This window comes from Aulostomus chinensis, chromosome 8 (genome assembly GCF_037954235.1).
Source record: "Aulostomus chinensis isolate RoL2024-O1b breed Wild chromosome 8, RoL_Achi_v1.0, whole genome shotgun sequence".
Taxonomy (NCBI): domain Eukaryota; kingdom Metazoa; phylum Chordata; class Actinopteri; order Syngnathiformes; family Aulostomidae; genus Aulostomus; species Aulostomus chinensis.
Genome location: NC_141327.1, coordinates 17,026,545 through 17,048,152, shown reverse-complemented (window position 1 = coordinate 17,048,152; position 21,608 = coordinate 17,026,545). Strand labels below are relative to the sequence as shown.

The 21,608-nt window shown below is 41.3% G+C and overlaps 4 protein-coding genes across 8 annotated transcripts; 2 read left to right on the top strand and 2 right to left on the bottom strand.

Annotated features, from left to right (window-relative positions):
• Positions 1-223: 223 nt before the first annotated feature.
• On the top strand, positions 224-1,304 carry mb (myoglobin). Its single transcript, XM_086211324.1, has 3 exons — positions 224-306; positions 836-1,055; positions 1,164-1,304. Exons 1-3 carry the CDS (start codon positions 224-226, stop codon positions 1,302-1,304), a joined length of 444 nt encoding a protein of 147 aa, XP_086067450.1.
• A 754-nt stretch (positions 1,305-2,058) lies between these two features.
• Positions 2,059-8,951, bottom strand: cenpm (centromere protein M). 4 transcript variants are annotated; one of them, XR_015117595.1, is made up of 8 exons: positions 8,775-8,951; positions 8,002-8,078; positions 7,673-7,771; positions 6,644-6,723; positions 6,340-6,431; positions 5,285-5,695; positions 2,804-2,845; positions 2,059-2,174 (listed from the first exon to the last, which is right to left on the bottom strand). XR_015117595.1 is itself a non-coding variant. In XM_086211323.1 (6 exons), the coding sequence occupies exons 1-6, from the start codon at positions 8,829-8,831 to the stop codon at positions 5,546-5,548; spliced, it is 555 nt and encodes a 184-aa protein (XP_086067449.1). In that variant the 5' UTR covers positions 8,832-8,951; the 3' UTR covers positions 4,151-5,545. The 4 variants fall into 4 exon arrangements, 1 of the variants encoding a protein (XP_086067449.1); XR_015117597.1 differs by lacking the exons at positions 2,059-2,174; positions 2,804-2,845 and adding exons at positions 2,872-3,805; positions 3,899-4,033; XR_015117596.1 differs by lacking the exons at positions 2,059-2,174; positions 2,804-2,845 and adding an exon at positions 3,758-4,033.
• A 985-nt stretch (positions 8,952-9,936) lies between these two features.
• LOC147257409 (putative RNA-binding protein Luc7-like 1) lies at positions 9,937-18,809 on the bottom strand. 2 transcript variants are annotated; one of them, XM_086211320.1, is made up of 10 exons: positions 16,306-18,809; positions 15,788-15,882; positions 14,621-14,719; positions 13,677-13,787; positions 13,366-13,509; positions 12,506-12,682; positions 12,213-12,391; positions 12,092-12,121; positions 11,833-11,982; positions 9,937-11,029 (listed from the first exon to the last, which is right to left on the bottom strand). In XM_086211320.1, the coding sequence occupies exons 1-10, from the start codon at positions 16,364-16,366 to the stop codon at positions 10,792-10,794; spliced, it is 1,284 nt and encodes a 427-aa protein (XP_086067446.1). In that variant the 5' UTR covers positions 16,367-18,809; the 3' UTR covers positions 9,937-10,791. The 2 variants fall into 2 exon arrangements, with proteins under 2 accessions (XP_086067446.1, XP_086067447.1); XM_086211321.1 differs by lacking the exons at positions 14,621-14,719; positions 15,788-15,882; positions 16,306-18,809 and adding an exon at positions 14,095-14,311.
• On the top strand, positions 17,803-21,603 carry smdt1b (single-pass membrane protein with aspartate-rich tail 1b). Its single transcript, XM_086211322.1, has 3 exons — positions 17,803-17,996; positions 21,091-21,245; positions 21,357-21,603. The coding sequence occupies exons 1-2, from the start codon at positions 17,835-17,837 to the stop codon at positions 21,226-21,228; spliced, it is 300 nt and encodes a 99-aa protein (XP_086067448.1). The 5' UTR covers positions 17,803-17,834; the 3' UTR covers positions 21,229-21,245; positions 21,357-21,603.
• Positions 21,604-21,608: the final 5 nt, after the last annotated feature.

Here is a 21,608-nt window from a genome sequence, read left to right as displayed (position 1 = left end):
TTTGACCTGACATACATAAAAGAGTACTACATGAGGGTGAGAGAGTCAGTTAGGGCATCTGAGGTGAAGTATTCATAGAAATAAATGAAGTAGCTTCTGGCTGCAGGCCATAATGTCAGACATGAGAAACGCACTGCTGGAACAAAATGACAAACACTCATTATTTGTTTGTTTTTCTCAGATTTGTCTTTTTTTGTTGTCAAGGCCGGTGCTCTCTCAAATCATGTCAGACTTTGATACGGTTCTGAAGTTCTGGGGTCCAGTGGAGGCCGACTACAACACCATGGGAGGTCTGGTTCTGACTCGGTTAGTGACTCTGACAGGATGTGTTCCCTCTTTTACAAAGAAGCAATTTCTTTTCCTTTAAATATCTTTTGATTTGCAATACACCAAACAACTACATTTGTCAGTTTTAGACTGGAAGATATTGAGGAAAAAATTATAATGATAAAATGATTTTTTTTTTTACAAAAGGGTCAACAAAGTGAATAAAACCAGATATGGCCGTTATCCTGCGATCTTGTGCTATTTCAGATTCTCTGGCCGTTATAAAGAGCCAACAATCTTCTCATCAAACTTTACACAAATATTGTATATTGTAATATCTGCATACATTTTGTGGCCTGAAACTAATTGTCATCTCGGAATGTAATTCAAATTATTTTGATGATATTTTGTGAGAGTTTTACATCTTGATCTTGTCTCAAAGTTGTCTCCTCAGGGACAGCAATGACACGTAGGAGGGGAAACACTGACGTGACCTCTGTGACCTCTGCAGTAGCTGCAGCCCTGGCGGTCCATTATCTCTGATCTGCCTTCTCTTTGTTCTCCACAGTTTATTCACTGAGAACCCTGACACCCAAAAGCTGTTCCCAAAGTTTGCTGACATCGCCAAGGCAGACATCGCTGGTAATGCAGCCATTTCATCCCACGGTGCCACAGTGCTGAAGAAACTGACGGAGCTGGTGAAGGCTAAAGGCGACCACGCCGCCATCCTCAAAACTCTGGCGAACAGCCACGCCAATAAACACAAGATCGCTATTGTTAACTTCAAGGTGTGGATGATGTACAGGAAGGAGGGTTTCAGAATCCATCTCCTCCAAAATTTGGGTTTGCAGTATATATGAGTGACTGACACTGTGTTATTTGCCCTGTTTGTTCAGCTGATTTCCGAGGTCATTGTGAAGGTCATGGAGGAGAAGGCAGGAATGGACGCCGCTGGGCAGCAGGCCCTGAGAAACGTGCTGGCTGTCGTGATAGCTGACATGGAGTCCAACTACAAGGAGCTGGGCTTCAGTGGCTGAACTCAGACAACAGACGGGAACGTTTCCCTCCTGCATTTGAAAATACTGAAATGCTTTTAACATTTAGATAGCGATTCAAGGATATGTCCTATATGAGCAAAAAGATGAACATAGTATGCTTCACACTTGGAGTTAATCAGAACTTCTAACTGCTAAATGACAAACATGGTTCTTACTTCTTGGCTAAAAGGATGGAAACCAGAGGTGATGCTTCGTTTGGAGGGAGGCTCAAACACACCGTAACCTTATCTCAGCACCGCTATGAAGTTACACAGGGAATAATGTCATACGCTTATAGAGCCTATAGAATGATTTAATGGATGTACTGTGCTCTCTGATGCTCTTTTGACAGCTGACTGTTTTCAATAAGAACATAGAGCGAATTCAATTTGACGGTAAACAGAAAATCCTAAGTAAAATACTTTGCGGGATAAAATTTGCTATTTATCTTCAAATGGCACAGAGTTTGAGCCCCTCGAAATATCTGATCCTTAAAGACAGTTGCAGGAAACTTCCAAACACTGTCCTTTGTCGTTGCGTCTTTGCCGATAAAGTTCTCTGATACTTGATTCATCGTGGATTTCTTTGCGTTTCCTAACTTACCAAAAACTCGGGGAACACATTCCTCCTCCTCCTGTGTCCTCTTCGCTAAAGAGCTTAGGAATCATTTCTGCTGATCCTAGTGCTTTAGAGAGGAGGGATGTCTAACGTGGGGGAGTCCGCGTAGGAATCGAGGCCACATGAGCACACTTACGGACAAACTCACTCCGGTTCAACACGTCACCCTCAGCAATGTCACCACGGAGCCTCGTGCACAGCTTTCCATTTGTAGTCAGCTGATGGAGCCTCGCAGCAGCCGTTTCTGAGAAGCTATTAAGAAAGTGTTTGTGCGTACCATTAAAAACTTTGGCACAACTGCATCAGTCATCATCATTCATTTGTTGAGTTGGTTTTTGTGTTCTGTTATTTATGACTTCAGGTCATGGTTTCATCAAAAAATAACAAGCCATTTAATTTAAGATCATGTTATCACGAAAAACATTCTACATTGTCCTTGGTAGTGAGTGGATGATTTATATGGGTGTTATTTTGTATCTTTATTATGCAATCAGACAAACTAATTATAATCATAACATCTTCCTCCAGCGCAATCAGAAAATTGATTCATGAGCAAAACTTTCCACTCTGCAGTCTTTTTTTTTGTAATTGCAAACAAAATGTGTGATTATCTCCAAGTTTGGATAGCAGATTATAAAGATTTGTTTTCAAATTAAAAGCATTTTTTTTGCTATTCAAAAAGCTTTATATACATATATATACATACACACACACACACATACATACATACATACACTCCTAGAGGTGTATATATGAACTCTTGTACTTATACTGCTCCCATTCTTGTTGACATGAGATCTCACAACTTTCCACATGGCCTCAAGGATGAACTGGAAAGATTCAGTTGTTCAAAGGTCAAGGTCAGGGTGACATGCACCCACCTAAGGTAGATTCTCTCAGCGGCCGCTCCAGGGCTCTGTACTCTGGCATGTCACAAGAAAAATGGGAAAATCAGATCAACATACAGAATAAAAAAAAGATACATTTCATTAAAATCAAATCTCAGGACAGATGAAAAATCTGATTTGGGGTTTTTGTTTCAATGATCCAGTAATTGTGATCCACAACAAGAGGGAGACAGTCACACTGATATTACATGAATTATGTGTATTTATTTATTTGTCTATTTTTAAAAATGACCAGTTATTTTAGTTGTGAACACAGAAGGAGTGATGCCCGACTCACTAAAGCTTGATAAGGTAACAGGAGAGTAGAAGCTACGGCTGATGTCGATGCTGCAGCGGCACCCGACCTTTGACACGAGTCTAATCTTGGAGGTCAAACATTTGGAAGGGAGAATAGCTGCAAAATTCGCTACGGATGTTGAGTCGACTCGACGGTGATGTCATCGTCGTGAGCCGGTGCAGCTGCTGATCCCAGTGAGACAGAACCAGCACCGTCTGTGGCCTGACTGGTGGCGTGTTTCAGTGTTTGAAGAGCACAGATATTGACGCTATCAGTGACATTCCACAGTCCTACTGACTCCGGCTCGTCCTTCCACTTTCTGGCTGGATGCAGCAACAATGTTTAGTCAACATGGATGGACAGCTGCCATGATGATAACCTAACTATTTATAATGTGTGCGCAGTAGAGCGTGCATGCAGACGTGACAGCAGGCACAGTCCCTCCGGTCGCACTCTGGAGAACCCACCAGCGCCTCCAGTCTCATCACCTGAATGAACAGAGCTCAAATACAAGCGAGCAACTGTCAATAGCCTGATGCTGCCCGAATCCATTAGAGAGTTCCTAAAAGCCATAGCTGATGTTTAGTATAATTAGCATCAGTGTGTGTGTGTGTGTGTGTGTGTGTGTGTGTGTTGCTTCCCAAACTTCACAGCCCTCAATCCTTGAAATAAAGCTGCCAGACACTCCTGATCCTAACCTGGAGGCGGGTGAAACACACATACAAATACATTTGCATGTGCGGAACCACAGGGCCTAAGTTGTATTTTAAATTGGCTACATTAGAACTCACTCTGGTGGAGGAGCAGTTAGAGGGCATGGCACAAACGCAGCTGACCCTGGTTTGAATCCCGGCTAGAGGTCCTTTGCCTAATGTCACACCCCTCTCTCCTTCTCTAGTTTCCACCGTCAAATAAAGGTATCTATGCTAAAGAAAAAAAAAGAAATAGCGACTAATTATGATTCAAACAAACGACTAATTATGATTCAAACAAACGATTTCTAATTATTTTCAAACAAATGAGAAACGGAGTAACGGGGCTTGCGATGAGTGCAATACATTCGTTCAGTCTGGCGGGGGGGGGGGGGGGCACATTTCGTAAGTAAAAATAATCTTGTTCAATAATACAAATCAAGAGTGTCCATCCAAAATTAAAATATTTTGCTTCACACAGCAATATTACCACACGGGTTTCGTCAGCATCACCGTGAATTAAAAAAAAAAGAATCCTATTTTATTAACAACAACCCTGATCAACACCTGTGTGGCCCCGAGCGTCCTGGTCCTATTTAGTTACTACTGCTGAGCCAAATAAAAGGATCTTAATTGGCGTGAACTTGCCAGTGCTCCCTGGAGGTTTTTGGAGACTTGCAGTTCCACCATTTTGATTACTTTTACAACAGAAATGATTTAAACCAATGTTGAAAGTAATGCGTGACTTTCTGTAGAACTCACTAACTGGAGGGAAGCCTTTAAGTGATACATTTCATGCGCATTCAAGCTATCGGTGGTGGAACGATAACAAACGACATGACATCAAAACACAATTAGAAATCTGAAGGACAAACATTTTACTGGCGAGAGTGACAGACTCGTCTTCAACTCCGAGTCTCTTCGTTATCCAGGCAAGGTTCAGTTACGATCTGATCGAGATCAGTGATATTTATTAGTTTGTGCTGAACGATACACACAAGACACACATATTATTGGCACTGATATGCAATAAATGCAAAACTCCGGCAGGTATCTGATGACATCACATTAAAGGATACTTTAATGGCTGAGCAGCACAAAAGCTTTTCCAGTTGTCATAGGCAATTATATCCCCTGTGTGGTTTTAAGTGGAGCTTTACCAGGAAATAGTACGACTACACAAATGATAACGGTGTCATTTGTTCCTCCCTAACAGTTCCAACAAACTTCGGAGGACTAAAACAGGAAGTCGATCAAGCAAACGCCAACACTGAGCTAACAGGCTGCTGTAACAATCCTCTGAGAAGGGAACGGGGAACTAAAACTACAGGGAACTTTGACTGATTATACACACAAAAATGTGATATTTAATGCAACTCTGAGCCGTTTCACTGATTTACTCTGTAAAAGTTACAGTTTAAAAGTCACTGCTTGGGCTAAAAACATCCATGTGGAGACAGAAGTGACAATGACAAAGATACCTACTGGTGCTGCTAAACGCATCCACCATGGCTGCGTCTGCTGCAGTAACCAGAGCCAGCAGGAATAACACCACCAGGTGTGAACCAGTCGTCTGCCAGAACTGCTGATGTTCTCGTTAGAGCCAACAATTCTGCTGCAAGCCAAGAAGAAAATCGACCGCAGCAGCTAAACTACATGATATTTACAGTAAAATAAACACTTTAAATAAGAGGATAAACATTATTAACAGTAAACATAATAACAAGGGCATCGTGGTCACAGGAACTAATCAAAACTGGGCTGGTCAAGGTCTGAGGGCATAGTGCATCGAGTCAAGTTGGACAGGTAGAGAGCGGTCGCCATGGGAACAAGACCGGCCGCCACTTTCAGGATGGTCAGCAGTCTCTCTGTCGCATTGGACACACCATCTGGTGTCTGGAGGGGAGAAAGATTAAAGAAATAAATGTTCTCCTGAGAATATTGTCAGTCAGCTCCAGTTACCTTAAACATGTCTAGCAGAGGTTCGGAACACTCCGTACAAAGCTGGGAGTAAAGTCACAGACTGAGCTTAGGCTTTTAGGAACACGTCGTTGGAAAGGAAAGGGCTGTGCTGGAATTTTTTTTTTTAATTACATAAAACAAAAGCCTCATTGTGAAACAGAATGGAGCAGAATCTTTTTTTTTTTTATCTCAATCACCATTTTTGGGGTCATTGTTAGAGGTCAAAGTTGCAACTGTAATTGCTCCGATGTGAAACTCCCTACTGGCTGAAAACACCTGTTTCTTACGGTAAACTAAACTAGTATTGTTATAAGTTATATTCTTACATTGTCCTGCCATTGTCTCACTTTAAATGCACAACCTCTGATTGACTCATTTTCTCTGGTCATAATTACTACGGTTGCCAGGGGAAATCCATCTTTCTAACTACGACAGTTTGGACCCTACGACCTCAAATCGATGCGTGTGATAACTAACTAATAGCGGCTGTCTAATGGACTCCTAATAACTGAATTTGACGGTGCTACGCATAAAAATGTCTGTTATTATTATATTTTTCTGTGACGTTTGACACGAACCTCATCTTCTGCAAAAAGCAGGGCACAGTGGAGCGATGCAGCCAGCTTTCTGACGGCATCCAGGCGCTCTGGAGGGGCTGAGGCATTTCGAGCTACAATACACAGAAACAGTAAAAGGGCAGCCGGTCAGAGAGACACAAGGAAGGCTAAGCTAGAGGACAAAAGCCGGAGCTACTGGTTACTCATTATTCCACAATGTGAGGGATTAGACACAGATGGAGAAAATGTTGACTGTTTCTGCTGTTTAATCCCTTCTGTTATTTACTGTCCACAAAAACAGGTTGATGTTAACTCATTACTTTACCATTAGTGACCATGAAGCAGACCTTCCCCAGGAAATATCCAGGGTCCAAATACTTCAGGGAAGCTTCTGCTGACTGAAAACTAGGGGGAAAAAAAAAAAATCACTTCAGGGTCATAACAGCCAGAGTCGATTTAAATTCAATGCCGTGCAGTTTCATGATGAAATCAAGCCTTTGAGATTCATTCAAAATCATCATCATTGTAAGGCACTGTGCTGCTGCAGAGATGAACAATTATAGGCTTCAGATAGAGAATGTGCTTGTTCTGTTCAGACCTCAGTACAAATCACATCTTTTCTGTTTTTCCTGTGAAAATGAAACGAATAATTTCCATTCTAACAACAATCACAATCTCTGTCAAGATCTTCTTTTTTTTCCCCTATGATTCTTTGATATAACTCGGAAATGGGATTTTCTACATCTAAAATACAAAAACTATAATTCTGATTTGAGGAATTGTCAGATCTTCAAATCCCAGATGAGATCAATTTTACAGTTGGACCTTTGGGCACCAAAATGTTTCATCCTCGAATCCCAGTGGAGGTTTGTGCAGAAATTCAAGGTGTTGCAAGGATATTTTTGTTAACAAGAATGGGTCCCTGCTGTGACCTTTCTGAGTACTTAGCTGGCTTGTTTGTGCCTGTATAGAAACCCAGTTGCTTTGGTTTATCTAGCATCCAGGAAGAGTAGAGAATAATGGAAGCTGCTGCAGTTAACTGTGCTTATATTCAGCTGCTCTAATTTTATCATGGGTCCCATTTGAAAAGGGAGTGTGTTTCCATTCAGAGCATCTATAATTAATACCATAATCTTAAGGTCAGAAAATATTCAGAAATGGGCTTTTTTTTAATCAACTGCACGAACACGTGAGTAATATGGCTTTGAACTGAATGATACTGAAAGAAAATACCTACAACACTTTGATTTCCATTACGTTACAACTCGGAACTCAGGCTGGTTAGAAAAGCACACACGCAAGAGATAGGACTATGAATAGGAAAGGATTTATTTATTTATTTTTTTTAATGTACCTGAGCTCTGAGGTAAGGTTGATGATGAAGACCACCAGGTCTATCCTTGGACGAGTCACCTCATGCTCCATGGGCAGAGGCAGACTCTTGGCAAGTCTCCTGATTGAAACATGTTGCCAAATTAAACATGGTGTAAAAGAGAAGAGAAGAGAAGAGAAGAGAAGAGAAGAGAAGAGAAGAGAAGAGAAGAGACTGGTTGCAAGATCTTTTAAGCAAAAAAAACAATGACGGATGCTCCTGATACTTAGTCAACTAATTCCTATAAAATGGGTGGACAACACCAGGGCTGTTGGATGGAAGTGTGTGAGCTGTATTTGGGTGTCACTCACACATTCACCGTGACATTGGACTCCTCCACCAGAGCATCAGCCAACCTCAGCTGAAACTGCTCCTCACTCTCCACCAGCTGCAAGAAACCCACACATTCTGTCAACATGAATCCTGATGATGACACCTCTCACATTATACTCAAAATATTTGCCAAGCTCAAATTAGTATTATCCACACTCCAGAACATGACTCTGATGTACAGCCCTGCCTCATTGGCTGAATTTTCGTTTCAGTTATATATCCCTCTAACTGCCAGCTGTTACTGTGGAGATTTCAACTTTTAGTAAAAAATCAGGACAATATACTTTAAAAAAATAAACCATATGGATCAGTTACACACAAATATGTGTATGTGCATTAATAACTTGACACTGAAGGTGGCCATCTACATCTGTTTACCGAAATACTGCATTGAATACAATTGACATGAAAATAAAACCTGTGTTCAGAGGTAATTCATGAGGATCAAAAGCTTGTACGTGGTTTAAATACATCAGTCTGACAGGTAACGCAACCGCTCATCAGCTAACTAGCATATAGTTACCAAACCACTGAGAAACATGCTACTGTTTACGTCATGCTTTTATTTTGACATTATGAGCTGCCGAAATAAGTACTTCAAACTTAATGGACACCCTATTTTATGGCTTGATTGTGATGCTGGATGTTAAAAAAAAAACCAACACATTCGTGAACTCGGCTCGCTTTATAACGTCCTTATTTAACTGCTGGCTCGTCTGTCGTGAGTTTTAGTTGTGAAATATTAACTCACCAAGATGCTGGCTGTGTTCAACCCCGGTAGTTTACTAAATGGCTTCAGTAACGACATGCTCGTGTAAACGCGAGGGTGAGCGCACTTCAAATCGTCTTTGTTTCATAAACTGAATGATAAATCCAGTGATATTCCTCCCGTCACTTCTTGTATACTGCGCGCTTTTCTACATGTACGTCTGACGTCATTACGTATTTCCTCTATTTCCAGTTATTTACTGCCACCCAGAGGCTGTCAGGTGCCGCGCAATTGATCTGCAACCGGTATTTTTTTTTAATCTAACATTTAAGAGTATCTCGTACGCAGTGGAAAACTCATTTGGTGCACTGAACATCCAGAGCTGGAATCACTGGAGCAAATACATGTTTATAGGATAATAAATTCATGTTTAGCACCAAGAAATTTCATTTGAACCTTTAAAATATACCTCTTACACAACTCCTTCACAAGGTCTCCAAGCTGAAACCTGTCTTTTGGTGTAATTTAAATAAATCTTCTAATTTGTTTTGATGGATTTAAGGAAATAAGTGTTAGCTTGTGTTACTTCCTACCTGTAACAGCCAGAGCAGCTGACGTGTAACCAGTTCAGTTGTCCTGAGCCAGGGTGGCCCAACAGGTTCCTATAAAATTGAGATGATCTGCTGTAACACACTGACAAAAATGCATCTGTATTCATCTTCACCCCAGCCCTGAGTGTTGTCATTTTGACATTTCATTGTTAAAGTCCCATTTAAACTAGAGACTAAGCACTTAGCTCATGTGTTAAAGCAGTAGAAGACTCCATACACGCATTAATGACATCTGAGAGAAATCTTTAGGACACGTTGCATTTCAATGGAAGCCGAAAAGTTTTATTCACTTTATGGTGGCACAGCAAAGTAGACCCTCCCCCAGTACATCCAGCAAGTGTCACAGCAAACAGGACACGAGAACTCAGGTGTCAGAATTTAAATTAGGGCTGTCACGATATCAAGACTCCAGTGGCTGGAAGAGTTAACTATATAATCCCAATATTTATAGAGATGCTGGAACAGATTTCTGTCTGATAGATTATTTTTAACATGTTTTGTATATTTCGGAAAGAGGAATCACACCTAAATGTAGTGAGTTGGAGACTCTGTAACCATAACTATATACAACATAAAACAATTTGATGACTTAATGGCTAAGAAACATATTTTTAATCTAATGTGTAGCATTTAATTTAGAAGTGATAAAGATACGGTCAATGCTGGCATATCGTGACACCCCTAATGTAATTGTACACATCATCTTCATGTATTTGCTGAGTGGTGATATTTAATGACTTCTTTAAGGTGAACAGCGACTTCAAATTAAAAGCTTATCGCTGCATCTTGAATTAAAGACAGGCTCCAGGATATTCTATATACATGTGTATATACATATCCCCAATGAGACCGTTATAGCTTGAAGGCAGCAAATAAAACACAAACATCAGAAGAGCCTTCAATCCATCACGTCTCATTTCAAACAATACTAGAAGGGTTTACGCCACATTATGAGTCCAACGCCAGTAAATAAATCCACAGCTACAGGAACAGAGAGGTTTCTAATGGAACAGGGAAGTGTCATAACATTTAAGGTTCAACTAATAAAAAAAAAAAAAATAACAGCACTTCATGTGAGTGAAACTGACTCAAGGTTGGGCTTTCATCTCCTCACTGTCAACATAACTATACATAGGTCGACAAAATGGCATAACAAAAATGAAGTGTACGGCTTGCACGCCACTCTTGCCTCAAGTCTTATAAAAATTGTTTTGCATGACAGCTTGACCACCACCATTGCTCCCTCATCCCCATGTTAAGTTTCCACCCACCTACCCTGCTAATGTACATGTCCCACTTTTAATATGAACTCACATACAAAGCTGACACACGCGCATTCACAACAACCCACTCACGTCTCCATGCTCCTTTTACTAAACAATATATCCACATCAAAGACTGGAGGCATCCCCTCCTGCTCATATCTGCAAGACTCGCTGTCCTTCTGTTCATATCTCCCCCGACTCTCGCTCCTCGGAGCTGGAATGTCGGTCCCGCTCGTACGACAGGGATCGCTCACGTTCCCTGCCCCTGGCTGTATCTGGGGAGGTGGACCTCTCCCTGTCTTCCCAGTTGCCGTACTCTGCCTTGTTGTGACAGCGTCCCTCTCCTGCCCCTTCCCTATTTCGCTCCTGGGACAGCGAGTGCTCTCTGTCACGGGTGTGAGACGATCTGTCTCTGGAGGACCTAAAAAAAAAACAATCAGACAGTTTTAGCAAGCATAGGACAGGCTGTTCTGGGGACTGTTGAGTTCTTTTTTTTTTTTTTTTAAACATTTCTCCTTGTCAACTCTCATGAGTAAAATCAGACAACCTCAAAAACAATCTTGTGATACATGCAAGAGGGCTGGTGCCCTGTTTAAGATTAACTAGAATAGCATGACACTGCAAACGCTTGTGATCTGTACGTGAGCAGAGACAAATGCTGGAATGTAAATTCAACAATAAATAATAAATAAATCAACTCAAACTTGAATGAATTTGAATCCAATGGGACACCAGTATTCTGACACTGTGGAATCGTGAGACAAGCCCATTGTCCCGACTCTACTCTTCTGGGGTTCTTGTCACAAGCCAAAGAAGCAAGAGTGCAACTGTTCAGCTTTTTGAGTAGAATAAATACAAGACCTTCATGATGATGATGCCTACAATTCCACAGTCAATCACATTGTAAAATTGCTTTTTTTTCTCCTTCCAATTTTTCATTTACTGGCCCCGCCAACAGAGGGGATGAATGAATACAGTCAGGTTCAAATGAACAAATACTTTAATTTATAAAGTCCTAATGTGACCACATTATGCTGAACTTTGTCATGTCAGATGAATTTTCCGAAACGGACTCATCCAAGTATTGAGACACTGCTGACAATAAAGTTGATCTTCTGATCACACTCAGTTCCAGTGTTCTGAGAGCAGGATAACCGCTGGAATCATGATTTATTTTACTTCATATGACTTTGTTGAATTCAAGTTGTAGACGAGATATTGCACCTCTTCCTTTTGCGTCTGTGAGAGTGAGACCGAGAGCGGTGCCGGTCCTTGTGTCGATGCTTCCTCTCTCTGTCCCGATCTCCGCCCTCTTCTCTGGAGCGAGAGGAGCGGTGACGTCTGGAACGATGGGAAGATGAACTGCCTCCATCCCTAGATTGCACCAAAAGAAACACATCATTTCCAACCTGAGAGTTGCTACTCCAGCACTCATGTGAATGTTACCGTCATTATTATGCAACAGTGGGCTGGTTTGTTATACCTGTATCGGTCTCCGCTTCGAGATCTTGTACTAAGGAGAGAACACAGATCAGTTTTAGTTTGCAGATGACACAGAACCGCGTCTTCCTGAAGGGGAATTGTGGAGGTCAGTCGTCTCTTACCTCCGACGTTCCCTCTCCCTCTCTCGTTCCCGCTCCAACTCTCTCTCTCTTTCTCGCTCTCGTTCCCGCTCTCTCTCTCGCTCTCTCTCCATCTCCCACTGTCGCTCTCTTTCATCTTCTCGCTCACGCTCCTCTCGCCGTTTCATTCGCATTCTCTCTTGTTTCTCAATAACTGCTTTCTGCAAACAAAACAGTGGGGGTACAATTGAAAAGTAATAACCCATCAGTACAATGTAAATAAAACTGGTACGAATATCCGATAAAGGAGTGCCCGGTGGGTGAGATCCCCTCACCCTTAGCTTGTCAAGCTTCTCGCGAATTTGAATGAAGCCGAGGTGAAGTTTCCCCCCAAAGTGGTCAGCCAGACGACGGTCGTTGTCATGGAGACCCAAGTAGGCAGAGCACACCTCGCATACCCGAAGTTTTTGCTGTTGAAAGCTGGAGGCCGGCATGGAGTTCCTGTACACATCCTGCAAGAACAAACAGACTATGGAACTAGAGAACATAACCTCAAGTCCAAGTGTGGATTTGATGTGAGAACATTCGTGATGTAAACACGGTGGAGAGTTTAGCTTTGACTACTGGCAATGAGTACAGGACAGCTTGTTAATGTGACCTGGTTTTATCAAACTTGAGGCATTTTTTTGTCATCTTAGAATTAAAAAGTTACAGGATAATCAATTTACAGACATTCCTTTCTGATGCTTTCTATTTTGAGAGAGACTTGTGATGAACTATAATGTCTGCAGTTACACTGAGTCACAAAACATCACCATGAATTACTGCTAGATCCATCTCAAATGTGATATCCAACAATTATGGGACAAAAATAATGGAGGTGAAATTGTTATTTTCCCCCCTCAGTTTTTCTTGTGTTACATCTTGAACACACCCCTTTCCTCACAGCAGTGTTTTTTTTCCCTTTCTGAAAGGCCCACAGTGGTGTTTGCACCATGAAAAAGTTCAACAAACGCATGATATCTCCAAAGTCAATGAGCGATGATGTAAAACTCTGCTGGACTTCAATATTAGACAAAAAAAAAAAAAAACTATCATTAAGAGAGGCTGATTGCTTCTGTTTAAGTTCTTAATCCCCCCCCTCAAAAATAAAAGAAGTCCTACAACACAGCTGTCCGGTCATCAAATCTCTGACCTCTGCCTCCTTCTTCAGAGTCCGGGTCTTCTCCACCATTTCCAGCAACTGCTGGGCCTCATCGACGTTCCCCTCACTTCCAAGCTGCTCTGCTCGAGCGAGCAGCTTCCCGATCTCTTCATTCAACTCGTGGACACGTTCAGCCTTAAGTGAAACGGAGGTGAAATTAGAGATCAATCATCACCTCGCTGCATGTCGCTGACTGTTGATACTCAGTTGGTGTTAATGTCCAGTAGTTTTCACTGGAGATTAATTATTCAGCATGTGTACAGACTTGTTGATGACCTCACTGTCAACAATGAGTTTGTCACCTTTGCTGTCACTTCAGCACTGATCTCATCCTGAGTCTCGGCAAGTCTCTTCTTGGCCAACTCTGTCCTGCGGTCACAGTCAGCGATGAAAGATTGAAGATGGTCTGCAGCCTGCATGTGAACACGGACACACACACACATGATTTTTGTGGGACGAAAATCCCATTAAGGCCATTCTTGGAAGATTCATCATGCAAAATTGTACTTCACCAACAGCCACTTATCGAGAAGCAACATTGTGTAGTTTTGCAGAGCAGCTGTAGCTCATACAAGTCGGTAACTTTCTCCAGGATGGATGTCTTTTCATTGACAGTCTGACAGAGAGTGGATTAAACTACAGGCTACCTTGGTTTGATGTGAGAATAGCACTGTCAGCGTCTTCAACTGTAAACTGTGCAGATACAGAAAAATGTTTAACCTGACTGGAAAAAGCTGGTGCTGGTGGCAGGTGTGAGTGATCCATTTATCATTTTTGAACACAAAGGTTCAATAGAAGACACGGGCAAGTAATCACAATGACAATTCTTTTTTATGGTGCCTTGACACAATCGTGAGGTAAACAGGAAAATTGTTATTTGTGTGACAAAGTTACTTCATAAGAATCTGCGCCTGATTGGCTCTAACTGAGCCTTGCAGGTGGTGCTGCAGTTGGTTTGTTTATATCCTTATGTCACAACCTTCAATCATAGAAAGAACTGTGATGTAATATTACTGCAACATGACTTTGTAACCCCACACGACTCAGCGATCATGAAAATACGACAACACACATCATACTGCAAGCACAGTGCACCCCTCGTTTATTTTTATAAAATACGAAAGCCCTTTTAAGATGCATTTGAGATATTCCAATAGATATCAGTGAGGAAGCACAATGGGATTACAGACACAATAATAACTAGAGAATCAGAATAATGGTGTATGCATGTTTGTGTACAACTCACATCAAGTTCAAAGAAGTACTCCTGCTCCTTTGAGGCAATCTCGTAGTCTGCTCTGAGGGCCAGGTCATGAACTTTGACACACTCCCCCAGGTCCATTCTCTACACGGGTCAGAAAGACATGCTTTGCCATTTCACACATGTAAAAACTTGAATACACTTATCTCATGACCATAAATATACACGGGTCATGTGTGTGCTGGTGTAAACAAGAAGCAAGTGTCTAATCAGGTCATTAGTTGCAGAAAATACTTGAGAAAAATAAGGCAAGAAATTTCTTGCTTAGACAGATGCAGAGGTGGAACTGTGACTAAAAGTAGGACTAGTACATGATAGCCAAAGCAAATACACAAGCATGAGCAGTACTGGGAGCATTATCCATCACTGGATGAAATAATACAAATAGGAATACAGTGCACACACAAAAGGGACGCAATCACAAGGGGAATAAATTGTGGTTTGGTGACTGTTCTGTCGATAATGACACCAACCAATGATCCTTCACTTCGGTCTGCGTACTCTGTGTTTGGATGAAATTCAGATGAAGGAAGATGTGGATGACTTCACACATTTGTCAGATGGTGACTGATACAACTTGTGAGGATTGTCCAGCATTAGCATTAACTGGAGTCCTCCATCAGCTAAGTTCATCATCTGACGAAACAGATCATGTTTTCATCAATGGTGTGTGTTCTGGATCTGAAAATGCTGGAGTTGTGTGAATATGTAGTGTGGTTTAATGTTAGGCGTTTTGAAATGAAAGCGCATTAGCGTGGATGATCCATAAAAACCTGCAGGTCTTGTGCTCCAACTCCTATTGCCACATCTCTGACTGGTGCTTTTGCTGATTCATTATGATGTTATCAAGTATTATATCTGCATCAGGTGAATACAGTTATTTCCAAAAAGACTAATAAGCCAAACCAGTCCTTGTGCAAAAAGAACTTTCAGAATTTCTACAGCCATCATTCACTAATATCATTGAAGGAAACTGAAAAAAAAAACCAACAAGTCAGTGGATCACCACATAACTCCATTGTCTATATTTCCTTTGTAATCCAATGAGCAGATGCAGACCAATAAAAAGTGTGTAACACCTTTAGACTGTTGTACTATACACAGTCATGCTCGGTGTGTATGGGTGGGAGTGTAAATACACGCGATACTCACGGTGCCTGACAGGATGTCATGGGGACACGAATCCAAAAGATGACTTTTGCAGACCCGCTCATCTGAGAATTTGATTCTCTGACGCATGGTGTCTCCTTTGAAAAGAAAACCACAACAGAAAACACGAGTAATTACTTGGAGATGAAAACCTGTAAAATAACCAAATTGAAACCTATTTGCTTAATATTAAAACATTTTGATATAGACAAGCAATAACAGTAAAAAAATAAAATAAAAAGGTAATTACATGCAAACGTAAGCTCAATACCAAAAGCTAGAGAAAATGGAATAAAGATAGGTCAGTTTTGTAGCTGTTCTCAACACTTAACTTCCTATCTGAACTCCAACAACAGGTAGCTAGCCCATTGACTATCCTCACGTCAGCTAACGTTAGCTTGGTTTGCCAAGCATGCCGCCGCTGTCAGTTGGGCTAGCTTTCCAGCTAATGCTAGCAACAACACAAACTCCTGTCGGTAATTTATCAGACAGTTATCTCAGCAACAACCAGCCGTGCTTACCGTCTCTCCCGGTCCCCATGAGCTGGTCCAACATCGCTCGCATCTGAGCCTGGGCCGACATGTTTGTGAGCTAGCGTTGTGTGAGTCACTTCTAGCCCGAAGCAGTCTTCACACATGCAGCCTCCTCAGTCGCAGGCCTCCTCACACACCACCACGAACAACTTTTCTCTCAAGGAGAAACTGCTCGAGTCCCCGTGAGTCAGTCAGATGGTTGTGTGTAATATCAATACAATAACCTGGGTGTCACGCCACTTTAACAACAGGCCACTGAATGTGACTTAGAAGGCTTCAGGTCGGTTGAGCAAGTGCAAGGTCTGTTTAGAAACTGCCGGAGACTCCGGGTCGTGTGGCGAGTTGAGAGAGCGGTGAGTGAATGTAGACAAGGTGTTTGGCTAGCTAACTAAAATTTTGTCGAAATAAGTAACCTGCTCCTAAGAAACATACTCTCTACCGGTATTTCTAGTCAGTCAGCTAGAAGTTGGCAAGTTTATTTCACCGTCCTTTCTTCCGTCTTTCCACTTCCTCTCCGTGCGCGTCACCGCGGAGCCGGAGCGCGCCTGAGTTCCTCCGCCCCGAGGCAGTACCGCAGTCCAGCTAGCTGTGTGACGTCACACCCTCATAGACTAATAAATATTGGTGTGGGAATATATTTAAGATTTGGTCGATTTTGTTTTACGTTTTGTACATAGAAACTATAATAATTCTCACACACGGGCCATTTAATTCCACTGGTGTTATAGACTTGTAATTTTGTTTGAAATTAAATATTTTCATTGACAAATTCCTAAAAATAAATAATAAAACAGGGTGTGATTTGGCATAGACCTTACCATTGAACACATTTACAATCCACACGGATTCCTTATCTGGAAATACTCTAACATTGATGGGTACAAAGGCAGTATTTATACTTTGAGATCCTGAACTGTACTTGTTTTTTCAAACCTCTACAAAATACTTGGTGAAATTTATCGGCTTTCTTCTCAGCTTGCCATTCTTTTTTTTCATTCGAGAACCATGCAGCTTCAGACATATCAAAAATGTATGTTGTGAACAAAACGTGCTCTTATTAGCCTATTTTATTCATAATCCACTTTTCCTTTGTGGCAACTCTTAAAGTACAACAGAGCTGCAACTTCACACTTCAGTGTTTTAAAGTGGATTTGTCCTCCAAAGAAACAGTTATGGGGCTCATCCAATCATTGCTCTCAATGTCATCACTCAAATAAATGCAGTTGAACAGTTAATTATGTGTGAGAGAAAATACATTTAAAAAAAGATTTGAAATGAATTTATTTATGCTCTGAAATACACTCTAATTAATATCCCTCATGGAGTCCCAAATGTGCACTATATAATGATGTGTGTAAGTTGATTTATGAAAATATAATTGCCATCATGTCCAAACCTAACCCAAGTATGAGTAATGACTGTACATGATGCATCAAACCGTTGGTATTTTCCGTGGGAGGTTAAAACGTTACAGGACACCCAGGCCCCGCCTTGTGTCTATCACAATACTGGGGAAAATGGCGACCAGTTTATTGCGGCTCCCACTGCGACTTTCTACCCAAAACGTGGGATTATTGAGCCGTAATACCGGGTTGAGAACATCAAACATATCCAGGACGACTCAAAGCCGAACAGCGGTGTCAACGCCGTCGGGAGCAATACTACCGAAACCGGATAAAGTAAGATATTCTCCCCTCGGTGGCTTCAGCGAGCAAACATGACTGATGCCATGGGCGGGACTTAGTGTTAAACTGACAGATGCTGTAGCGAATAGAATTGAAGGAGACTCGCTCGGTGAGGCGAATCCGCCAATAAGCGCCAGTTCTTGATATTTTCAGGAAGAGATTAATTGTCGCTACAGTAAAAGATAATAGGGAACATTTTGTGTCGTCAGTTTAAATCTTCAATCATTTGATGATCATTTGCCTGTGAATAATTTTTTTTACACTACGCATCTTTGTTTATAGTTGTTGAGGCAAGCCATGTAAGACTGACAGGGAAAGGCGAAAAGTCTTCACATCGCGGGCCTCTTTTAATTTTTTAAAATTATTTTTTACTATTGCATCCATGTCCGACTCATTTAAACCAGACATTTAAAAGCCCCGCAGAACAGTAAATACATCGTCAGTTGCAGCATCCGAATGTTTTGGGGAGGGTTTTTTTGTTTTTGTTTGTGTCTGTGCATGGGGTTCACCTTGTAGCCTTTAATGTACAAAACTTAAAAATGATTTTGAAGCTGTCAAATTAGTTGGACTCTTGAGCCAGGACAATGTCAAACATAGACTCAATGAACCCACACAGGCCCTGATTTAGGGACACAGTCCACACCCAGACTGTCTATGCAATTTGGACATTTCTCTTTCTCTCATTTCTCTTACCGCTGAAGATCCACTGGTCACATTTCTTCTCAAGTGCTGAGTCGCTATCAGCGTCTATGCTGAATCCTCTGCAACTGCTCCGAAGTGCAGCAGTGCAGCTGGTCCTTCCACCAGCCAAAACCAGCCCAGGTCAATCCAGTTTTCATTACTGTGTTGCTGCTCACATCCAGTCACTAATGCTCACCAGCAGGGTGGCCAGTGGCGCTGATCTGCTCTGAAAATGAGTCTGGTCTATGTGGTGCTGGCAATGTGAGGCAGGAAAACTCCCTCTGAACTCCTTGGGTCACTTCTGGGTGTGTAGATCCATGTGTTCGCTAAGGCTTCTCCTCCATCCACTGTGGTCTGTAAGTTGCTTTTGATGAAAACACCTGTCAGAAAAGTGTGTAAATTCTGAAACGCTATTAGACATACACGTTTGAAGATTGGTCTGCCAACAAATTTAGGAGTGAGCACTGAGTCACAACACAACAAAGGTGCAGGATTTGGTTCCAAAGCTGTGGTGGTTAGCATTTCTAATCACATTTTCAATTAAATTACACATGAAAGTTTTGAATTCCTGGTGACATTTACAGAATTTGGTGTAAAATTACCACTCAAACTACAAACTACATAGATATATATTTATATGAGCACACCATAAATAAAAACATATATATATATATATATATATATATATATATATATATATATATATATATATATTCTATCAGTGCTTTATCACCCTCCATAGATAATCAATCTAACATGATATCAAATAGGGAAATGGAGGAAAAGAGCAGAAGTCATAAATGTGTCCATGGTTGTCTTCCTGTTTTGCACATTCCCTTGAGCGTATTTCGCTTATCTGATGAAGTGTTTTCATTATTTTAATTTTATTTTGAATGCTATGAACAGCCTCGTGTTAATTTTCCAGGCCAATTCTTTCTAATATTTGATGTTATCTTCAAAATTCTCTTGCACGTCTATCCAGTGGTCCTCCCAAATTGTCACAGCCATTTCTCTTTACTGTAGTCCACGTTTACCCTGGTCTCCTGCAGCTACTGTTCTCCCTGCTGTTTTCTAAGATATCTTGTCATTTATAGATTTTGAAGTCATTTTATGAAAATTGCTAATTTTTAAAAGTGTCTATCGTGTCATTTGTAATCCTTTTCCTCGCCTTTCTTCTAATAGTCTATTCTTTTTGTATTTGGGAGAAAATCTAGGTCGCACGCTGTCTTTCAAATACATGATGTCAAAATTATATATATATATATGTTTGGAAAATTCTCCACTTTAGATTGATGTTCCCTGTCTGCTCTATGTGCTTTATTATTCATGGAGGCCAGTCTAATATTTAATGGAAGATTCATTCCTTGTCCCATTACAAGAATTTATTTGCAATTTTGTCTTTAGCAGTTCTGTCATTTTTGACACGAGTTCTGGGTCAATCTCTAGTGGGATAGAAGTTTAAGAGGCCAAGAGTGATTGAAGACAAACCTGCCGTCGTTATCAATAATATCATTTGCTGTATTAAATTATCCCTGTATTTGTATAATTATAGCTAATCCCCTGACTGATTATGCATATGAAGAGGAGTCAGTTAGTCTTTTGGATATTTTGCCTTCCTTGTGAGCTCCTCCTCCTTCACAAAGGCTTGTTGAAAGAAGAGCAAGTCTCTTTTAGCTTCGTTTAACCAAAACTGATTTTGTTTCCTTGTTTATTTGCTTTTGTTTTCTGATTTGAAATGTCCTATATCATGAGCGTCGGGTACAGCTTGTGAGGGAGAAATGGTGTGCACATCTTGAAGGTCCTGTTTATTTCGGTATGCAACAGTTGACCTCAGGTCATGGCAAATTGCGATAATTCAGCTTTACACTGAAGATCCACTGGTCACATTTCTTCTCAAGTGCTGAGTCGCTATCAGCGTCTATGCTGAATCCTCTGCAACTGCTCCGAAGTGCAGCAGTGCAGCTGGTCCTTCCACCAGCCAAAACCAGCTCAGGTCAATCCAGTTTTCATTACTGTGTTGCTGCTCACATCCAGTCACTAATGCTCACCAGCAGGGTGGCCAGTGGCGCTGATCTGCTCTGAAAATGAGTCTGGTCTATGTGGTGCTGGCAATGTGAGGCAGGAAAACTTCCTCTGAACTCCTTGGGTCACTTCTGGGTGTGTAGATCCATGCGTTCGCTAAGGCTTCTCCTCCATCCACTGTGGTCTGTAAGTTGCTTTTGATGAAAACACCTGTCAGAAAAGTGTGTAAATTCTGAAACGCTATTAGACATACACGTTTGAAGATTGGACTGCTTATTTTTGTCATTGCCAGAGACTGTTATTAATCGACTTACTGACAGCAAACAGATTAATTTGGTTCATGTGCTCCTCTCAGCATTTGTAATATAACATTCGTGTTTTCCAGACGCCATTCGGTCTAATCCGCATGACGGCAGTGGTGGTGCCTTTCCTCTACGTGGGAACTCTGATCAGCAAGAACTTTGCTGCTCTCTTGGAGGAGCATGACATCTTCGTCCCTGAAGATGATGACGACGACGATTGAGCTGAGGAAGATCAATGGTAGTTTGCAGCTTGTGTCTTACAGTCTGTATCCTGTGTAGTGTGTGTAAACTTTTGAAAGCTGAGAAACAAAGATGTGTTGTTGTTGTTGTTTTTTTTTGACCTCACCAGGGTGCTTCGCAATACCTACTGAGAGCATACCAGCTGGCACGGGGAAAACGTAGAAGATGGAGCACTTTGACTTCCGAACATATCCCTCTACCTCCGCCCATCTCCTTTGTCTCTCCTCTGCTATTTGTCTTGTTTTCACCAAATCATATTTTAATAATTCTCATATCATGTGAGGCTGGCTGAAGTACAAGCTGTGCCATCACTCTTGTTTGCATGTTTGTGTCGGAATAAATTGAGTCGATACACGTGGAA